This window comes from Pinus tabuliformis, chromosome X (assembly GCF_031772625.1).
Source record: "Pinus tabuliformis cultivar Carrire ecotype Pingquan chromosome X, CPIR1, whole genome shotgun sequence".
In the NCBI taxonomy this organism is placed as follows: Eukaryota; Viridiplantae; Streptophyta; class Pinopsida; order Pinales; family Pinaceae; genus Pinus; species Pinus tabuliformis.
Window position 1 is genome coordinate 827134668 of NC_142308.1, and position 14991 is coordinate 827149658.

General features: G+C 36.1%; 1 protein-coding gene across 1 annotated transcript; it reads right to left on the bottom strand.

The window, feature by feature from the left end:
- Positions 1 to 6624: 6624 nt before the first annotated feature.
- LOC149142316 (F-box/LRR-repeat protein 17-like) lies at positions 6625 to 13352 on the bottom strand. Its single transcript, XM_089447666.1, has 12 exons — positions 12313 to 13352; positions 10246 to 10497; positions 10006 to 10107; positions 9764 to 9908; positions 9325 to 9509; positions 9002 to 9106; positions 8802 to 8899; positions 8417 to 8667; positions 8140 to 8206; positions 7884 to 7969; positions 7556 to 7654; positions 6625 to 7403 (listed from the first exon to the last, which is right to left on the bottom strand). Exons 1-12 carry the CDS (start codon positions 13194 to 13196, stop codon positions 7329 to 7331), a joined length of 2349 nt encoding a protein of 782 aa, XP_089303792.1. The 5' UTR covers positions 13197 to 13352; the 3' UTR covers positions 6625 to 7328.
- Between the last annotated feature and the right edge of the window lie 1639 nt (positions 13353 to 14991).

Consider the following 14991-nt stretch of genomic DNA (forward strand, 5'->3'; position numbering starts at 1 on the left):
TTTTGCAGATCAAATTCGTTTTAATGTGTTAAACAGTAAAAAGAAATAACTATGCTATGCTTAAATGGGTCATGAACAGCTGAAAATTTGATGTGTTTTCTTTCTGCAAGACATGGAAATCTTTTAAACATGTTTAATTTTGAATTGAATAGCTTGCAAACAAATTTCAAGTAGTTTCAAATTCGGATCAATCAATGAGCCACTCATGAATGAGAAGAAGAAGATACATTTAGTGCATAGCCAGACCGAGATGCTTGACAACCACATGCAAAAAGTGTCATTCCTGAAAATGAAGTTGAAGTTGAAGAGTGCTCCAAATGGATGTTATGCTTCTTCATTGCTGCTTCCAAGGCTTCCATCTTCTTAAAGCATTTGGATTCTAAGTGGCCATCTCGATTACAAAAGTTGCAATGTCTATCAGTCTTCTTCCCTTTGTTTTTATTTGCCTTATCATTTTGTTGAAATGATTTTTCATTTTGAGGCTGAAATTGCTTAGAACCCTTGTTAGGTTTAGGACCATTCTTTTTAGGATACAACTTCTTAGGATTCTTTGGATTTGGTTGCTGTTGGGCAACTAATGCTTTCTTACAAGAGTTTCCAAGATGAAGAAGACCAAGGTGTAAGAATTTTTCTTGTTCTCTTATTAAAGAATCACAAAAAAAATCAAAGGAAAGAGACTTGTAGGTTTGTCCTTGAGAAATGAAGGCTTCTCTTGTAAAATGGAAGGTGGAAACAAACACAGAATAGGCTGGTCCCAACTTAGTAAGAATGGAGTAGATAAGGCTACTATCTTCTTTCTTAACCTTAACACCTTCCAAGAGAAGTCTAAGGGTCTTGAACTTGGACAAAAAATCTTCAATGCAAGAAAAATTATTGGGGTCCAATGTAAGCAATTCATTTTCAAGTTGATGGGCTTTAAGTTCATTTTTAATTCCAAAGACTTTAGTAATCTGTTTCATTGCTTCATCAGGAGTATCAAGTTCTGCAATATGGAATCTAAGATCTGAAGAAATAGACATCTCTATCAACCCACGTGCTTGGTTTTGCCTATTTTCCCATTTAGCTGTCTTGTCTTCATTTTTCGATTTGGTCTCTTGGCCTATGGCTATTCTGTAAAGACCTTTACTTTTAAGTAAATCCACAATGTAAGACCACCATTGGAAGTAGTTGGTGCTGTCAAGAATAACTTGGCATGGACTTTCCATTTAAAAAAAAACTGAAGCTATAGATGCTGAAACTAAGTGTTTCAATGGAAAGATCTCGAAAAATTAGGCTGTTTCAAAAAAAATGGTTCTGAAAATGGCTTTCGGATGAAGAAGTTATGGCTTTTTGAAGAAAATTTGATGAAGTTGCCGACGAAGTGCGAAAATGTCCGGAAATGAAAAATCCGCCCCCACAAAATGGAGACTTGAACCCAAGACCTCTACTCTCACAAATTAGCTTTGCACCAAGTGAGCTATACAAAAAGTTTGAGAGAGAGAGGGGGGGGGGGGGGTTGATGCTTTGGGTTGCGTGCTTGCTTTGAAAAAGTTCTTTTTCCCTACAAAACAAAAAACACAAAACCCAATACGGACATACAAAAAAACGAACCTTGTGGCTCGAAGTTAGCTTTAGCCGAAAACTAAATATTTTAAAAAACGAACCTCGCAGCTCGAAGTTAGCTTTAGCCGAAAACTAAATATTTTCTTCAATGTTTCTGATTTTCCGAGATCACACTAAGGCACAGCGGAAAAGAGCATACGCATGAGAAAAATCCTTCCTTTTTGTTTCTGATTTGCCCAGATCGCACAGAGTCACAGGGCAGAGAGCATACGCAGAAATGAAAGATATAGATCTGGTAATAAAAAAAAACTAAATAAACCAAAAACCGAAATAAACAGAGATAAAATAACTGTAAACTGCAAATAAACACTGTATACCTCCAGATCTTAAAAATGATGCAGCTAGGGCTACCAGAAACTTTTTCGCGTGAAACGAAAAAGATTCCTCACTGGAACAGATGCTCCCAACACAACAGAGCAGTCCTCTCGGCTCGAAAGCAGTCAGAAACAGTAGATCTAGGAAACGGTAGTCGGATGCAGTTCTACCAGCTTCATATTTGGATCACCAACAAACACGGCCCTCAAATAGCTCTGATACCATGTAGGAATTTATAGGGTAAGTTCCTCAGACAGAACACCAAAGGACACCGCTCACAAACAGATCACAGATCAATACACCAGTATTTTGACGTGGTTAAAACCCTCAAAGAGGGAAACAGTCCACGACCTAAGCCAACGCGGCCACTTCAGGTAATTTATTAATAAAAGAATAAAAATTTACATATGCTTCTCTCATAGACGGATTACCCTACAAATGACCCTCCATGCTCTTTAAATAGAGATCATGGATCAATCGAGTGCTAAGCCACGAATCAAGTGTCGGTAATACCGAGAAGAGAATGAACCGTCATATCACTACATATCGTGGCTGTCGGATTGTAGGTTACAAAATGTACATAGTAAAGAAACACACTTTACCTAACTCTATACTAGACCAAGTTGTACTTAACTATTTCCTATGTGTCGGAATATCCTAACAAGTATTGTATAAAGATGACACATGGGAAAAGGGGACAACCACGTCTGATATGTAGAACACTGACATGGCACCTAAAAGGGCAAGCCTTTAGAAGGGCATAACTTTGTGTCCATAGCTTAGATTTGGAAGACATTTATATTATTCATGGCCTCACACAATGGTGGCACATGGGCAAAGAACTACCACGTCAACCATGTATGACTGACATAGTATTGTACAAGGATGACACATGGGAAAAGGGGACAACCACGTCTAATATGTAGAACACTAACATGGCACCTAAAAGGGCATAACTTTGTGTCCATAGCTTAGATTTGGAAGACATTTATATTATTGGAAAGTTCTCCACAAGGAGAAGACAATGGAGACCTAAGAAGTGGGATCCAGTTGAGTAAGAGAAAGCAAAAAAAAATTATAACCCCACCTGCTTAAGATGACTTGGGGGCTTAAGTGTATTACAAAAGTACAACAGTTCTCTAAGAAAGCATCAAAAAGCTTCCAACACATTTCAAAATAGTTATTGTAGGTTGGCCTACAAGTGGCTTATTTCACAAACATTCCTGAAATACATATAATTCTATGATACATAAAAAGAAGGGAAAACAAGAGCACAACCCTTTTCTTCTTACCCCTCATCAAATTGAGAGAGGGGGTTGTCCTTTTATTTCCCTATACTCTCGTCATTGACCATTATTAATGTTTTTGAATCTCAAAGGGATCTCAATTCATTTCACAAAATTGGTCAATGGAGGTTTTCCCATAAACTAAGACCATTGCTTTAGAAACCAATATCCCTACATCTAGTGTCTATGCATCCATTGGACTTAGAAAGCTAATTCTAGATTACACTAGAGTTTCAAAATTGCTATGGACATACATGTATAAATTTCAATTCATACGAATTTTAATTATTAAAAAGAAAATAAATTCTTTATATAAATTTTAATTATTTAAAAAAATAAACTGGTTATATAAAACACAAGTTAAATAATTTTTGCTAAACCACATAAAAATCTACAATTCTCAATATTGCAGCTTTAAGCAATTTTGACTTTTATAAATACGCTTTTTGGACCTAAACATACAACTACATCAAAATTAAAATACATAATTGAAAGGAAATGAAATAACTGAAAATTAAAAAGGGAAAATAATTACATTCCCAAACTGTCGAGGGTTACAAAATGAGGATAATAGAATGAGAATTTTTCAAGAAATGAGAGTGAATTCATTACCTCGTGCACTCGTGAAATTTTTTTGGAAATCATAGTGAGGATTCAAATCCCTAGATTCCAATAGTAATTGAGTTGTCAGTTCGGGCTCAGAGGGTTGGGCGGAGGTCCTATGTAACGCTCGGACGCGACTTGTTACACGGGTAAGATATAAAGCAGGCGGAGCAAGCAATATATGCAAGGTTTTCAAATTGCAGTTACATGTATTCTTTTTATGCCAGTCGTTTCATTACATGCATAAATCGAAATATGAAACTCTTCAATTGGAAGATCTATGTAGAATTATGCACCGGTCGAATTTAATTTATGAATTGATATGTCCAGGGATAATCCCTGTTTATGCCATGTGAACCCTAAAAAACAATAGTTACTGCTAAATGATTTTATCTGCAGAAGTATTATTGTGATCAAGCTTCCAAGAACCAGATAAAGAGTAAAATACTAACACTGCATGTTAAATCTTGAATTGTCTCATAGAAATTGAATGTGAATTCATGCAATCGGTTGCGAAAGTAATTGCTTATAACAGAACACTTGCTGAGAATAAAAACAAATGAAGTAATAGGGTAATCATGTACGACATGTTTTAACATGTATGTTCCAGCTCCAGCATCGATTTTGGCAGTGTTCTGGCGTACCAGTTTCAAAGATAAATATTTTGAGCCTATGTAATGTTGTCGAGAATATCAATAAAGATCCTTTCGAAGTGCATTTCTTCTGTTGCATGTTAAGGATTTTGGTCGAGTCCTTGTGTTGACCAGCCTTGAGAGGGAGGGTACCAACAATAGCAATAGCTTGAGGAACAATTTTAGCCTACTTGCCTATAGATTGAGAATGGACCCAAGTTGCTAGCCCACAGATTTCAGTTTAAGCCTACTGATGCGAGATATTAAAGATGTGAGTGGGGAATGCTTTTAATTATTTATTGATTGAGAAGAATATGAATAATGGTAACAAGTTGGCTTTTCATTGAGCACATACAGTCTTGATTTGAGGAGGATTTGAGTGAGATATTGTGTGATTAATTGGATGCGGGAAGGGGTGGTCTTTGACGAGTTAAGTCGAATACTGTAGTCTCTTGACTACTTCCTTTAAAAAAGTCTGGCCAGATTTGGCAACATATGCAAAAGGTGCCAGGTTCCAGGTGTAGGTTGTAACCGCTAGTTTTTGGTGCTTGTTACTTCTCTCCCTGCCTTCAAGTAATTATTCAGAGAAGTAACCATAGATACAAAGTAGGATGAGGAGATTGGAACGAGGGTATGTATTTAGATCTCCCTTACTTCGTACAAAAGGAAAGTGACTGAATGGGATGTAGCTCTGCTGAACAAGAAAATGTGTCAGCTTTCGCTTGTTGTTGATCTTGAAGAACAGAAAAGCGTGTTGAGCTTAACAAAGCACCTGAAGCTTTGCTGGCGATGAGGAAGTTGCCAACAGAAAGAATAAAGCATTAATACAAGTTCCCTCCTATGTTCAGCGTTGTCCAGTCATCTCTACTAGAAACCATGGGGTAAGAGGGTAGAGCTGACCACCGCTGAGTGCAATAAAAAAACAAAGGGCTATGCTGGGAGCACGAGCTGTTAGGTCTGTCTTCAAACCCTTGTCGTTGGTTCTAAAATTTGGGAAGTATTGAAATTCTCAGGGAACTAACATTCACAAAAGTACTTGGAAACAGGGAAAACCTACAACTATCTCAAGAAATTCACCTCTTGAAAAAATGAGACTTCAAAACCTACCTAGAGGTCCATGGATATTCAAAACTTGAGCTCCCACATTGACCAAGTACGATGGCCATGGTAGAGGCACGTGCAAGGATTTGGGCTTCGTATGAGTTAACAAAAGTCAAGAGACAAAAAATCTGAGGCTGAAGATTTGGGACACCTGAAAGTCGACCCAAACCCTTTGAAGGAGCAACTTTTGTATACCCCCAACGGAAGGTGCTGATACGTAACAGTATAAGTAGCAAATTTTTGTAAATCCGACTTATGTACATGCCCTGGCAGAGAAAAAGGAAGAAGTGTGTTAAGGCATATTTTATCAGCAACTGTTTAGAGATTAAGGGGTAGTTCTATCATCTTGTTGCAAAGAACGTTCTAGTGAGTTACTAATTAGAGGTGAATTTCTTAATGAGCAATTTTTGGATGATAAATAGGCAAATAGAGATGACTATATAGATATGAACAATCATATGGGTCAGCATGTCTAGGACCGAAGGGGCCAAAGAAGATATTCCAGATAGTGGTTTACTGGCTTTGAAACTTGCAGAGGTACAGACAAAAGAAGAGATACCAAAAGATCTTCAAAGTCTCTTCAACTAGTTATTAGTTAGGCTCCTTTAAAATTAAATTATGCCTTGTTGAGTATAATAACAATGTTACGGACCCTGGAGGAGACACTCAACAACACATAACAAGCTACTAAGGCATACTCGTTAGTTAACTAGTGTAGACTTCCATGTTGCATTTTAACTAGTAATTAAGTTGATGTCAATTTGAATGTCCTTGTGACTTGACCATTGCAGCAAGGACATGGAAATATATCAAACGGATACAAAAAAATTCATAGAAAGAAGTGAAAACATATATGTACCAGCTAAGAGGTTTTGGTAGAAGCATCAAAATATTAGTATGCAGGTTAAAGAGGTTTTGGTAGAAGCATCAAAATGCCGATACATTATGCATGCCCAAGACATCTTCCATTTATCCACAAGAGTAGCAATGTTATCTACCAATTGCTAGCAAACGTGTTTTAATTGGAATCTCTTATAACATTGCATGCAATATAGCTAATTAAAATTAAGATTACAAAAATTAAATAAATAAATAAAAATTATTATTAAAAAAATTGGCATCCCATTTTCATTCCAGAGTATTCCAAAAGACTAGCTTGAAATTCGGCCAGCATGTAAATGTAACAAGCACTATAAACATTGATTTTCTTGAAAAATATTTGCAATCAATTCTTTAGTCTCCTAATTGGGGAGACGTGCTTTAACTACTCGGACAACCACAATTTCCACATGCAACACTGCAGCAAGTTACTCTGTCAACAATGTACTCCACCAGCAAAATGTTTTAAAAGGCCGAAAGTGTCTTCAATAAAGGGCTGGAAACTAGTTTTAGGACACCCTACAGCCCTATATCCCCTTTATATTGGGGTAAACTTTTCCCTACTCCGAAACTTATTAAGGCCACTGTATGTCAATTGGTTGGAATTTAAATCGAAAACATCAAAAGCTTCAAAGGTTATGTCAAAATGCCTTTGTTTTGGTTATAGTTAGAAATACTCGAGTCATTGTTCAAAGCTCAGTCATTGTTCAAAGCTCAGATGTATATAAGACTACAATGGTTTAATCGCTTGTTCCAAAAATGTATTGAGGCCTTCCAAATCGAATCACTCTAGTACATTGGAATAATGTTTGAAGGTATATTGAGCAACGAAGCAATTGCCCTCGATATCTACAATAGACCAAATGTTGAAAAGGAATCACAACCTTCTATAATGGTAAGCTAGTAGGCTTTACGTTGTATGCACTAAACATCGCAAATGCTGTGGTGCATTGTCTTTCTTCGCTAGGTTCTGATCTTCACATGGCTGCACAGAGAATTGAAGTATCATTACTATGTTTTGTACTCAAACAATTACATATTTCATGCTGCACACCCTTAATCTAAAGGAAAATGCTAATACTTGGACTGACAAGGATTGAAGAAGATGAAGGCTCCAGTTTGAAAAGAAAAAGTTACCTCTGTGATGCCAAAACATGGTGCTTGAACTCTCTTGGAACCATCTGCCATTCGCTTTGTGGAAAAATGCAAAGTTTCACGTTGGAAGCAACAATCCACCTGAACACACCGGCAAATATACTGTCTTTTTCATGAAGCCACATTAAGATTAATTGCTTCTTCTGAAGAAGCAGAATAATGATGTTTACAAAATTTTGAGAATTGTGATATTTGAAGTTCAATTATATTTTATGTGAGATTTAACAATTTCAAATAGCCAGCTTAGGATTTGATAAAGCATATTATTTTGTGCAGAATTGAAGCTAAAAAAAGGCCTCAGTATGCATACCTTGCTTTGAACTGCATTCACTAACACTTCATTACAGTATGCAGCATGTACCACTTGCAGGGCAGGGCATTGCAGCAACATTTTCTCTGAAGGAAACAATAGGATATGTAACTTTATGATGACAACACTAAACATTGGAAACCCATACATTTTCTATATACCAGTTAGCTTGCATAAGTTATAGAACAGGGCCAGATAGCAAAAATAAAAGGTTAGTGCCCAAAATGCAGATGCCTAAAGCAAAGATTTGCAATACCAGGATTAAGGTTGTCACAGGCCTTTATATTGAGATCCACAAGCTCTGGACAGTCCAGATACAAAGCCTAGCCACCAAGACACCACACCAAGAATCGTTAACTAACTGCTAGGAGAAGGTGAAGGAACAAGCCTACAGATTCCAGAGCATATCATGTAAAGTAGTACAGTTCTGGAATCAAAGGCAAATCAAGACTAGGAAAATATTATATAACAATACAATTATCTGATTGCATAAAACTCAGGGTACAGAAAATTAACAAAGAAACAATACATACATGGATACCAGAGCAACCCCAAAGACTCAGTTTTTTCAGTCTCAAATGCTTGAGGACCAGTTCATTAGTTACTGTATGTTCCTTAGAATGGAGATTTTGCTTCTGCAAAGACTGCCGGGCCCTAAATTCCGCCTGTTCCTCAACATGGTTTATATCTTCATTGCCATTACTGTAACATTTATCACTTATGGTCATTCCACAGTCTAAAAGTTGCAGGAATGGCAACTGCATAGCCACCATTTGGAGCCCAGCTGAAAGGAAGTAGCATAATTTTTAGTGATCTCAAAAAGAACAAACAATGCAATGAGAAATCCACCTTGCAACAGATAACCTTTGTTAGCAAAGGAATGTGTTCACTGAGAGAAAGAGTATAGTAGATATTTACCGACAGATATATTTGGACAGAGAGCTATAAGAAGCTTAGAGAGGGTTCCTGAAAATGCATTGCATATAATACCAAGTCCCCTGTCGGTGATGCTTGATCTGCAGAGCAGCAGTTGAAAGAAATTTTTAAAAATGCTATTTAATGCATCTCAAGATTGACTTCAGCAGCAGCATTGAAAATACCCATATGTATTCCCTTACCCACTCAAGTCTAGCAGCTGCAAATTGTTAAAACTTGATGCCAGTGAAACCACAGATGCATCAGTAATTTCCAATCCAAATGTAAGAGACAGCATATGTAAAAATCTGCAAGTGAAAATTCCACTTTACTTCGTCATATAGGTTGTTAAAAACCATACATTTACTGAAAGCAGATAATATGACCTAACTAAAAGCTTGCAAGTTTAATGGACTATCAATAATCTTAGTGTACATCAGATCTAGATATTTATTAACTGTGGATGCAACAAAATGCTCTAACATATGTTAGTGTTACCATTTGCTGGCACATGGTCTAAACTCACCTAAAGTTTGCACTTGCAAGTGCAAGCACCACGGAGTGGTTTAAACGGGGAGAAGCAATGTGTAACTTGGACAATCTTGGGCAGCCTTGGCCCAAGTTCTCTATCAGATTACAGAGGTCAGTTGAATCATCTTCTTCAGGAACAAAAGTAAGAGATAACTCTGTCAGTGATGGACAGTCTATAACCTGGGACACAAGAAACCAATATCAACATAAAAACCTGAAATTTTTCAACGACGAAGAAAGGTGCAACCAAAAACTTAATAAATTAAAATAATAGAAGATCAATCCAAACATGGAAGGAAACGATCTGGTGCAGGCTTAATATAAGTTCAATTTATAAGCCATAAAAAAATGGATTAGTAAAGGACTAATTCAATGCTTGACCAGTGTAATATAAGATAAACGGAGATAAAGAATTCAATCAAATTAAAACTTACCATGGTCTTCATTGAATAGCAATCGGCCAGCCAAAGAGTTCCCAAATGTGCAGAGCGTATATTAAGATTTCTGATGTCTTTACAATTTTCTAATTTGAAGGTTTGAATTGAGATGCTTGTAGAAATAAAATAGTTCAAACCATCCCTGATAAACCAAAAATTCATTCAGTGCTTGGTCCTTCATGTATTATATATTTCAGTAAATATGTCAACCACAAAGTCAAACATGAATAGAACCTTACCCTGTCACGCTGTTGATTCCACCCTGGCTGATTTGGATTTCCAGAGAGGCGAGGCAAGGAGTCAAATTGGCTATAGTTCTCAGAAGGTCATCATCAATTTCACTGCCAATATAACAGAAGACCACTTTTTCATCAAATAGCATATACAGATTGATATGCAATGAAAGGCAAAGCAAAAAGCCATATCGTGGATCCATGTAGCATTACTATAATGGAAAGGGAAAAGTTATTGATAGAGACCTCTTAACATCCAGGATGAGATGTTTAAGATTTGGACATTTTTGAAGAATGATAAAGACACTTCCTTTCCGTTCATGGGAAACCAAGAGTCGAGTCTCTTCAACAGCAGACCAGACTGAATGAGCATATCGACGCCATAGGGTACACACATTGCTTGCTGCCAGGAGTGAAGATGGAGGCAATCTTTTCAAAACTTCTAGCATACAGGTTGCTGTAAGAACACTGGTTCCTCTTCTGTCTGACAAATGTGTACTGCAATAAAAAAACACGCACTATTTGGTTTATCTGTGGATTTGTAGTAGGTGAACTATAATCCAGTGTTTAAAAGAGCAAAAAACACACTGCAGATTAATTTTCTTTACTAACTTAGATGATATCAAGGAGAAATCACTATGGTATAAAACTGTGTCCTACTAAGATTTGCAATTATCCCGTCCTTTAAACCTATCAAAGAAGCACAAACAATTATATTCTCAATTTTCACTGGATAGACTAATTTGAATAAGAAGAAGAAATAAATACAAACCGGGAACAAATTCTTTGTCAATATACATAACATAGCTTAAGTCAAAGAAACACTCATTTCCATCTTAGTAACAAATTCTTAGTCAATATACATCACATGGTTTAGGTCAAAGAGACACCAGCGTTGGTTTTGAAAAGGAAAGGCCACTTCCATAAACCCTCAAAACAGGCAAATCATATATGAACAATTCAGACACCCATTGTCCTGTGGATCAAAAATGCATACAGAGACATTGGGATTAACTGGAGATTATTCATTTTTAACCCATAAAAACATGTCAAACCAAACAAATATTACCAATTTTATTATATAACCTAAGCAATCAATTAAGCTCATGTTTCCTTCACAGTTTAACATTGCATTATTTTCAACAAATTTGAGAAAGATAGACAGACATATATCCAAGATATGGCTAAAATAAACTTCATATTCCCAGAAATACAGACTTATAATTTAGTCGTTTCCTTCTCAGTTCTGTGCAGATAACTTCATAAACCCTTGACAAAGTAATCTCGGACACCGCATTTATATACCCAAAGAAGCAAAACCCTGAGATAGGCAAGGTTCGAAACTACAGCAACTCATTCACTAAAAACGCATTCTTCATATAGGGCAAACAAAGATCCATTGATCTCTGTGGAAAAGGTAGAAACCCAATAAAATTCCCAAATATTCACTAGGCAAACCTGAAATTTTAAGCAAAGGGATCAGAAACAAGGGTGCGCATTGGCTGACAAGACTTACAATGCATGTGTTCGCCATACAATTGCATCAATCATTGCTCTGCTTAGAGTAATGCATTCTTAAGTAAATGAAACTGCACCAAGAAAATTGAATGGACTCTCATTTGTGTAATCTACAATACATCATTAGATTTCAACCAAACTCCGATCAAGCAAGGAAAGCAGCTCCCTTTAAAGAACATCAAGAAAGCAAGTCGGTTGGTCAGATCTGACAAAGGGGGCAAGGGGCAAGGGGACAATATTTCTTATACATGTGATACATGCTTACTTCGAAGGAAGATTTTATAAGTTTACGAGGGATTTTAAAGTTCACCAAAACCCTCGAGAAAAGGCCATAGATCTTCAAGAAAGCAAGAACTACAGACAGTAGTGGGATTTGTGGATGGTTAATAGAATAGTGAAATTCCTCTTGCCAGAAAACTAGTTGTCATTTTATTGGTTTATTTCATCACATTGACCTTAAGAGATAAATCCAAAACATTTTAGTACGAGTAAGCAGCAGATTTCTCTAATGCTTAATAGTCCAAACAGTTCTGCGTATAGGTTCTATAGAATTTAATCCGAAACAGACAAACCAAATGCTCGTGGCCTGGAACATTCACCTCACGAGATCTATTTAAGGCTATGAAAAAGAAGAAAGATTTATTTGTCAAACGCAAATATCTAACACCCATTTGCTCGGATAAATTAAACCAGAGGGAAAAATAAAAATAAATATTTCAGAACATAAATGCAGGAGAAAGATAAGGGAATTCCAAAATCCAAGGCACAGAAAAATAAAAACGAGAAAATGCCCACCTATCAACAGAATCCATATCCATATTCATATCAGCATGACATTCTGGAAGACGCCCGTGGCGATCATTTGAAGAATAAGAGGAAGTTGGGGAGGATAATGAAGCCCCCCTGGAATGCTTCGCCTTGGGAACATTACTGCCGATAAGATCAGAGGAACGAACCCCATCAGTCATCGACAGGCTTCTCTTGGCTCGATGGAAAGAGTTCCTCTGGGGAGTGTACATGGATCCTGAGCAGCCCATAGGGGTTCCGTGAGGAATAGCCACAGCATTACACTTAGAACCATTGTTATTTTTATTATTATTGCCTATATCATTTCCATGGGGGTCCTTGTTGAGAGAAGGGCTAGCGCTGGAACCATGAAGGATCCTACCACGCATAGCATATGAAGGTGAAAGAGTATGTGATGGGGTGTGAGTAGCATTTTTATGGGGGCTGAAATCCATTTTAGCAGGGGTATCAGGTGAAGAAGTGTCAACACAGACATGACCCTTCTTGGGCAACCCACATTTGCCACAGTTGTAACTGCCCCTCTTTTTGCCCTTTTTGGTCGCCCCGCCTTTCATTGGCGTTGGCACTGCCATCGCAGGGCTCTGAGGTAAGGGCATATGGGCTCTTGGAGATTGTGGAACCCCAGGCCCATCCCCATCCTGCTTCACATTCTCAACAAGCAGAACGGGTTCGGGACTTAAAGGGGCCACAATGGGGGTCTCCTGCTCTTGCCCCTTCATTGGACTGGTAATATTATCATCAAGGTATTCGTGGGTCTCGTCATCGAATCCGTCCAAGCTGAAGGGGTTAATGAAGAAGTCATCGTAGTCGATGATTTCATCTGCTTGGTAGAGCTCTTCTTCCTTAATGTTTTCAATCTGATTTAACGCCATGGATCTGAAGCAGAAACAGATCCGGTATTCCTGAGTTGGTATGCCGCTGCTGCTGCCACTAGATGACCGCAGGCAGCAGATCTGGTTTGGGAGGTAAACCACAGACGAGTTGCGCGGCAATATTTAGATGAAGACTTTAAGAGCGATGACGCGCGCGGGATATATTTCGCGGGTTCTCCTCACGTAGAATATTTTAGTCCTTCAATTACTGTTCCTTTGACGTGCATGGATAGCATGGGAACAGTTGTAATTTAATTTATATCCCAAGTCCAACAAGTAATGCTTAATGCTACATTAAGTACAAGGAAGGTTCATTTGCACATGAACACCTATCATATTTTTTAATTATTATTATTTCATCCTAATTTTTTTTTATTATTATTTTGCCGAATTTTGGGGAGCGTTGAGGGACGATTTTATTAGCCAAATGTTTTTATGGGCAGTAAATTATTATTATTATATTTTATTTATTTAATGATTATTATTATATTTTATTTATTTAGATATATTTTATCTTATTTAGGATAACAGAGCATTCAGTAAGAAAGATAATTCTAACAATAAGGTTGGTAAAAACTTAATTTTTAGGATTGGAAGTACGTTATATAACAATACAAAAATTAATAATGTAAATAAATAATTAAGTAAAATTTTTCCATAAAAATTATATAAGCGGAATTTTTGTCGTGCGCGTTTCGAACTAATAAGTGTGGTTAACTAATAAGTGTGGTTCATCATCAGGATGATGAAAACAACCACACTTCTTGGTTTGAACTTGGAACCAACAAGTGTGATTTATCATTAAGATGATAAAAACAACTATACTTATTGGTTCGATTGGTTCAAAAAACCAGCCAAAAATTTCTCTTATGTGATTTTTACCAAAAGACTTTGCTTAATTCATTATGGATCACAAAAGCTTAAATATAAAAATATAAATAATTATAAATTTTCATTTATAAAATACAAAAAATTTAATAAATTTAATTATAATTTTTTAAAATCGTAACAATAATTCTAAAATATAAAAGCCACTTTTCAATAGACACATTTATGAATATAATAAAAATTGTTTTAAATTATATATAATATTTTTGTTTTAAATTATATATAATATTTTAAATTAACTGCAGGATGAGTAAAAGTGTTTTTTAATAAGTTTGTTAGTTTTAAATTATTATTAATATACAACATTTTAAACTAGCTCTGGGTTGAGTGAAATAATTATTTACAATTTTATTAATAAATTGTATCGTCGGGAGAAACTTAATGGTTGAGTGTATTGTTGAGAGAAACTAAGTGATTTTATGGTTAGAGATTAGTGAGATATTTATGTATTATTAGTTTTTGGAGGATAAAGAGAGAAATGTTTTTATAATTTAGTGAGAAGAGAATCTCATAACCAAAGAAGAAAAAGATATTTATTATATTTTTATTAAGAAAATGGAGTTTTTAAAACTCATAGGGATGTTTGTTTAAAAAGTAAAAGTGTATTTAGGAGGGGAAGGGTTTTTTATATTGTTTTTAGGAATGAAAGTTTTAGAGTATTTATCTGTTTGGGGAATATAATATATAATCAAACATAAGCAAGTTTTAGAGTATTTATGGGTTTGGGGAATATAATATATAATCAAACAAAAGTTTATGGTTTATTCTAGGGCATTCTTTTCATCTATAGTTTATACTTTAAAGCATTCTTCTCGCCAAAGAAGTTTAAGTCTCTTCTCTCATTACGTTAGGTGACTCCTTTTTAATAATTCAATATTTGGTCAAATGATCTTCCTTTAGAGACAAA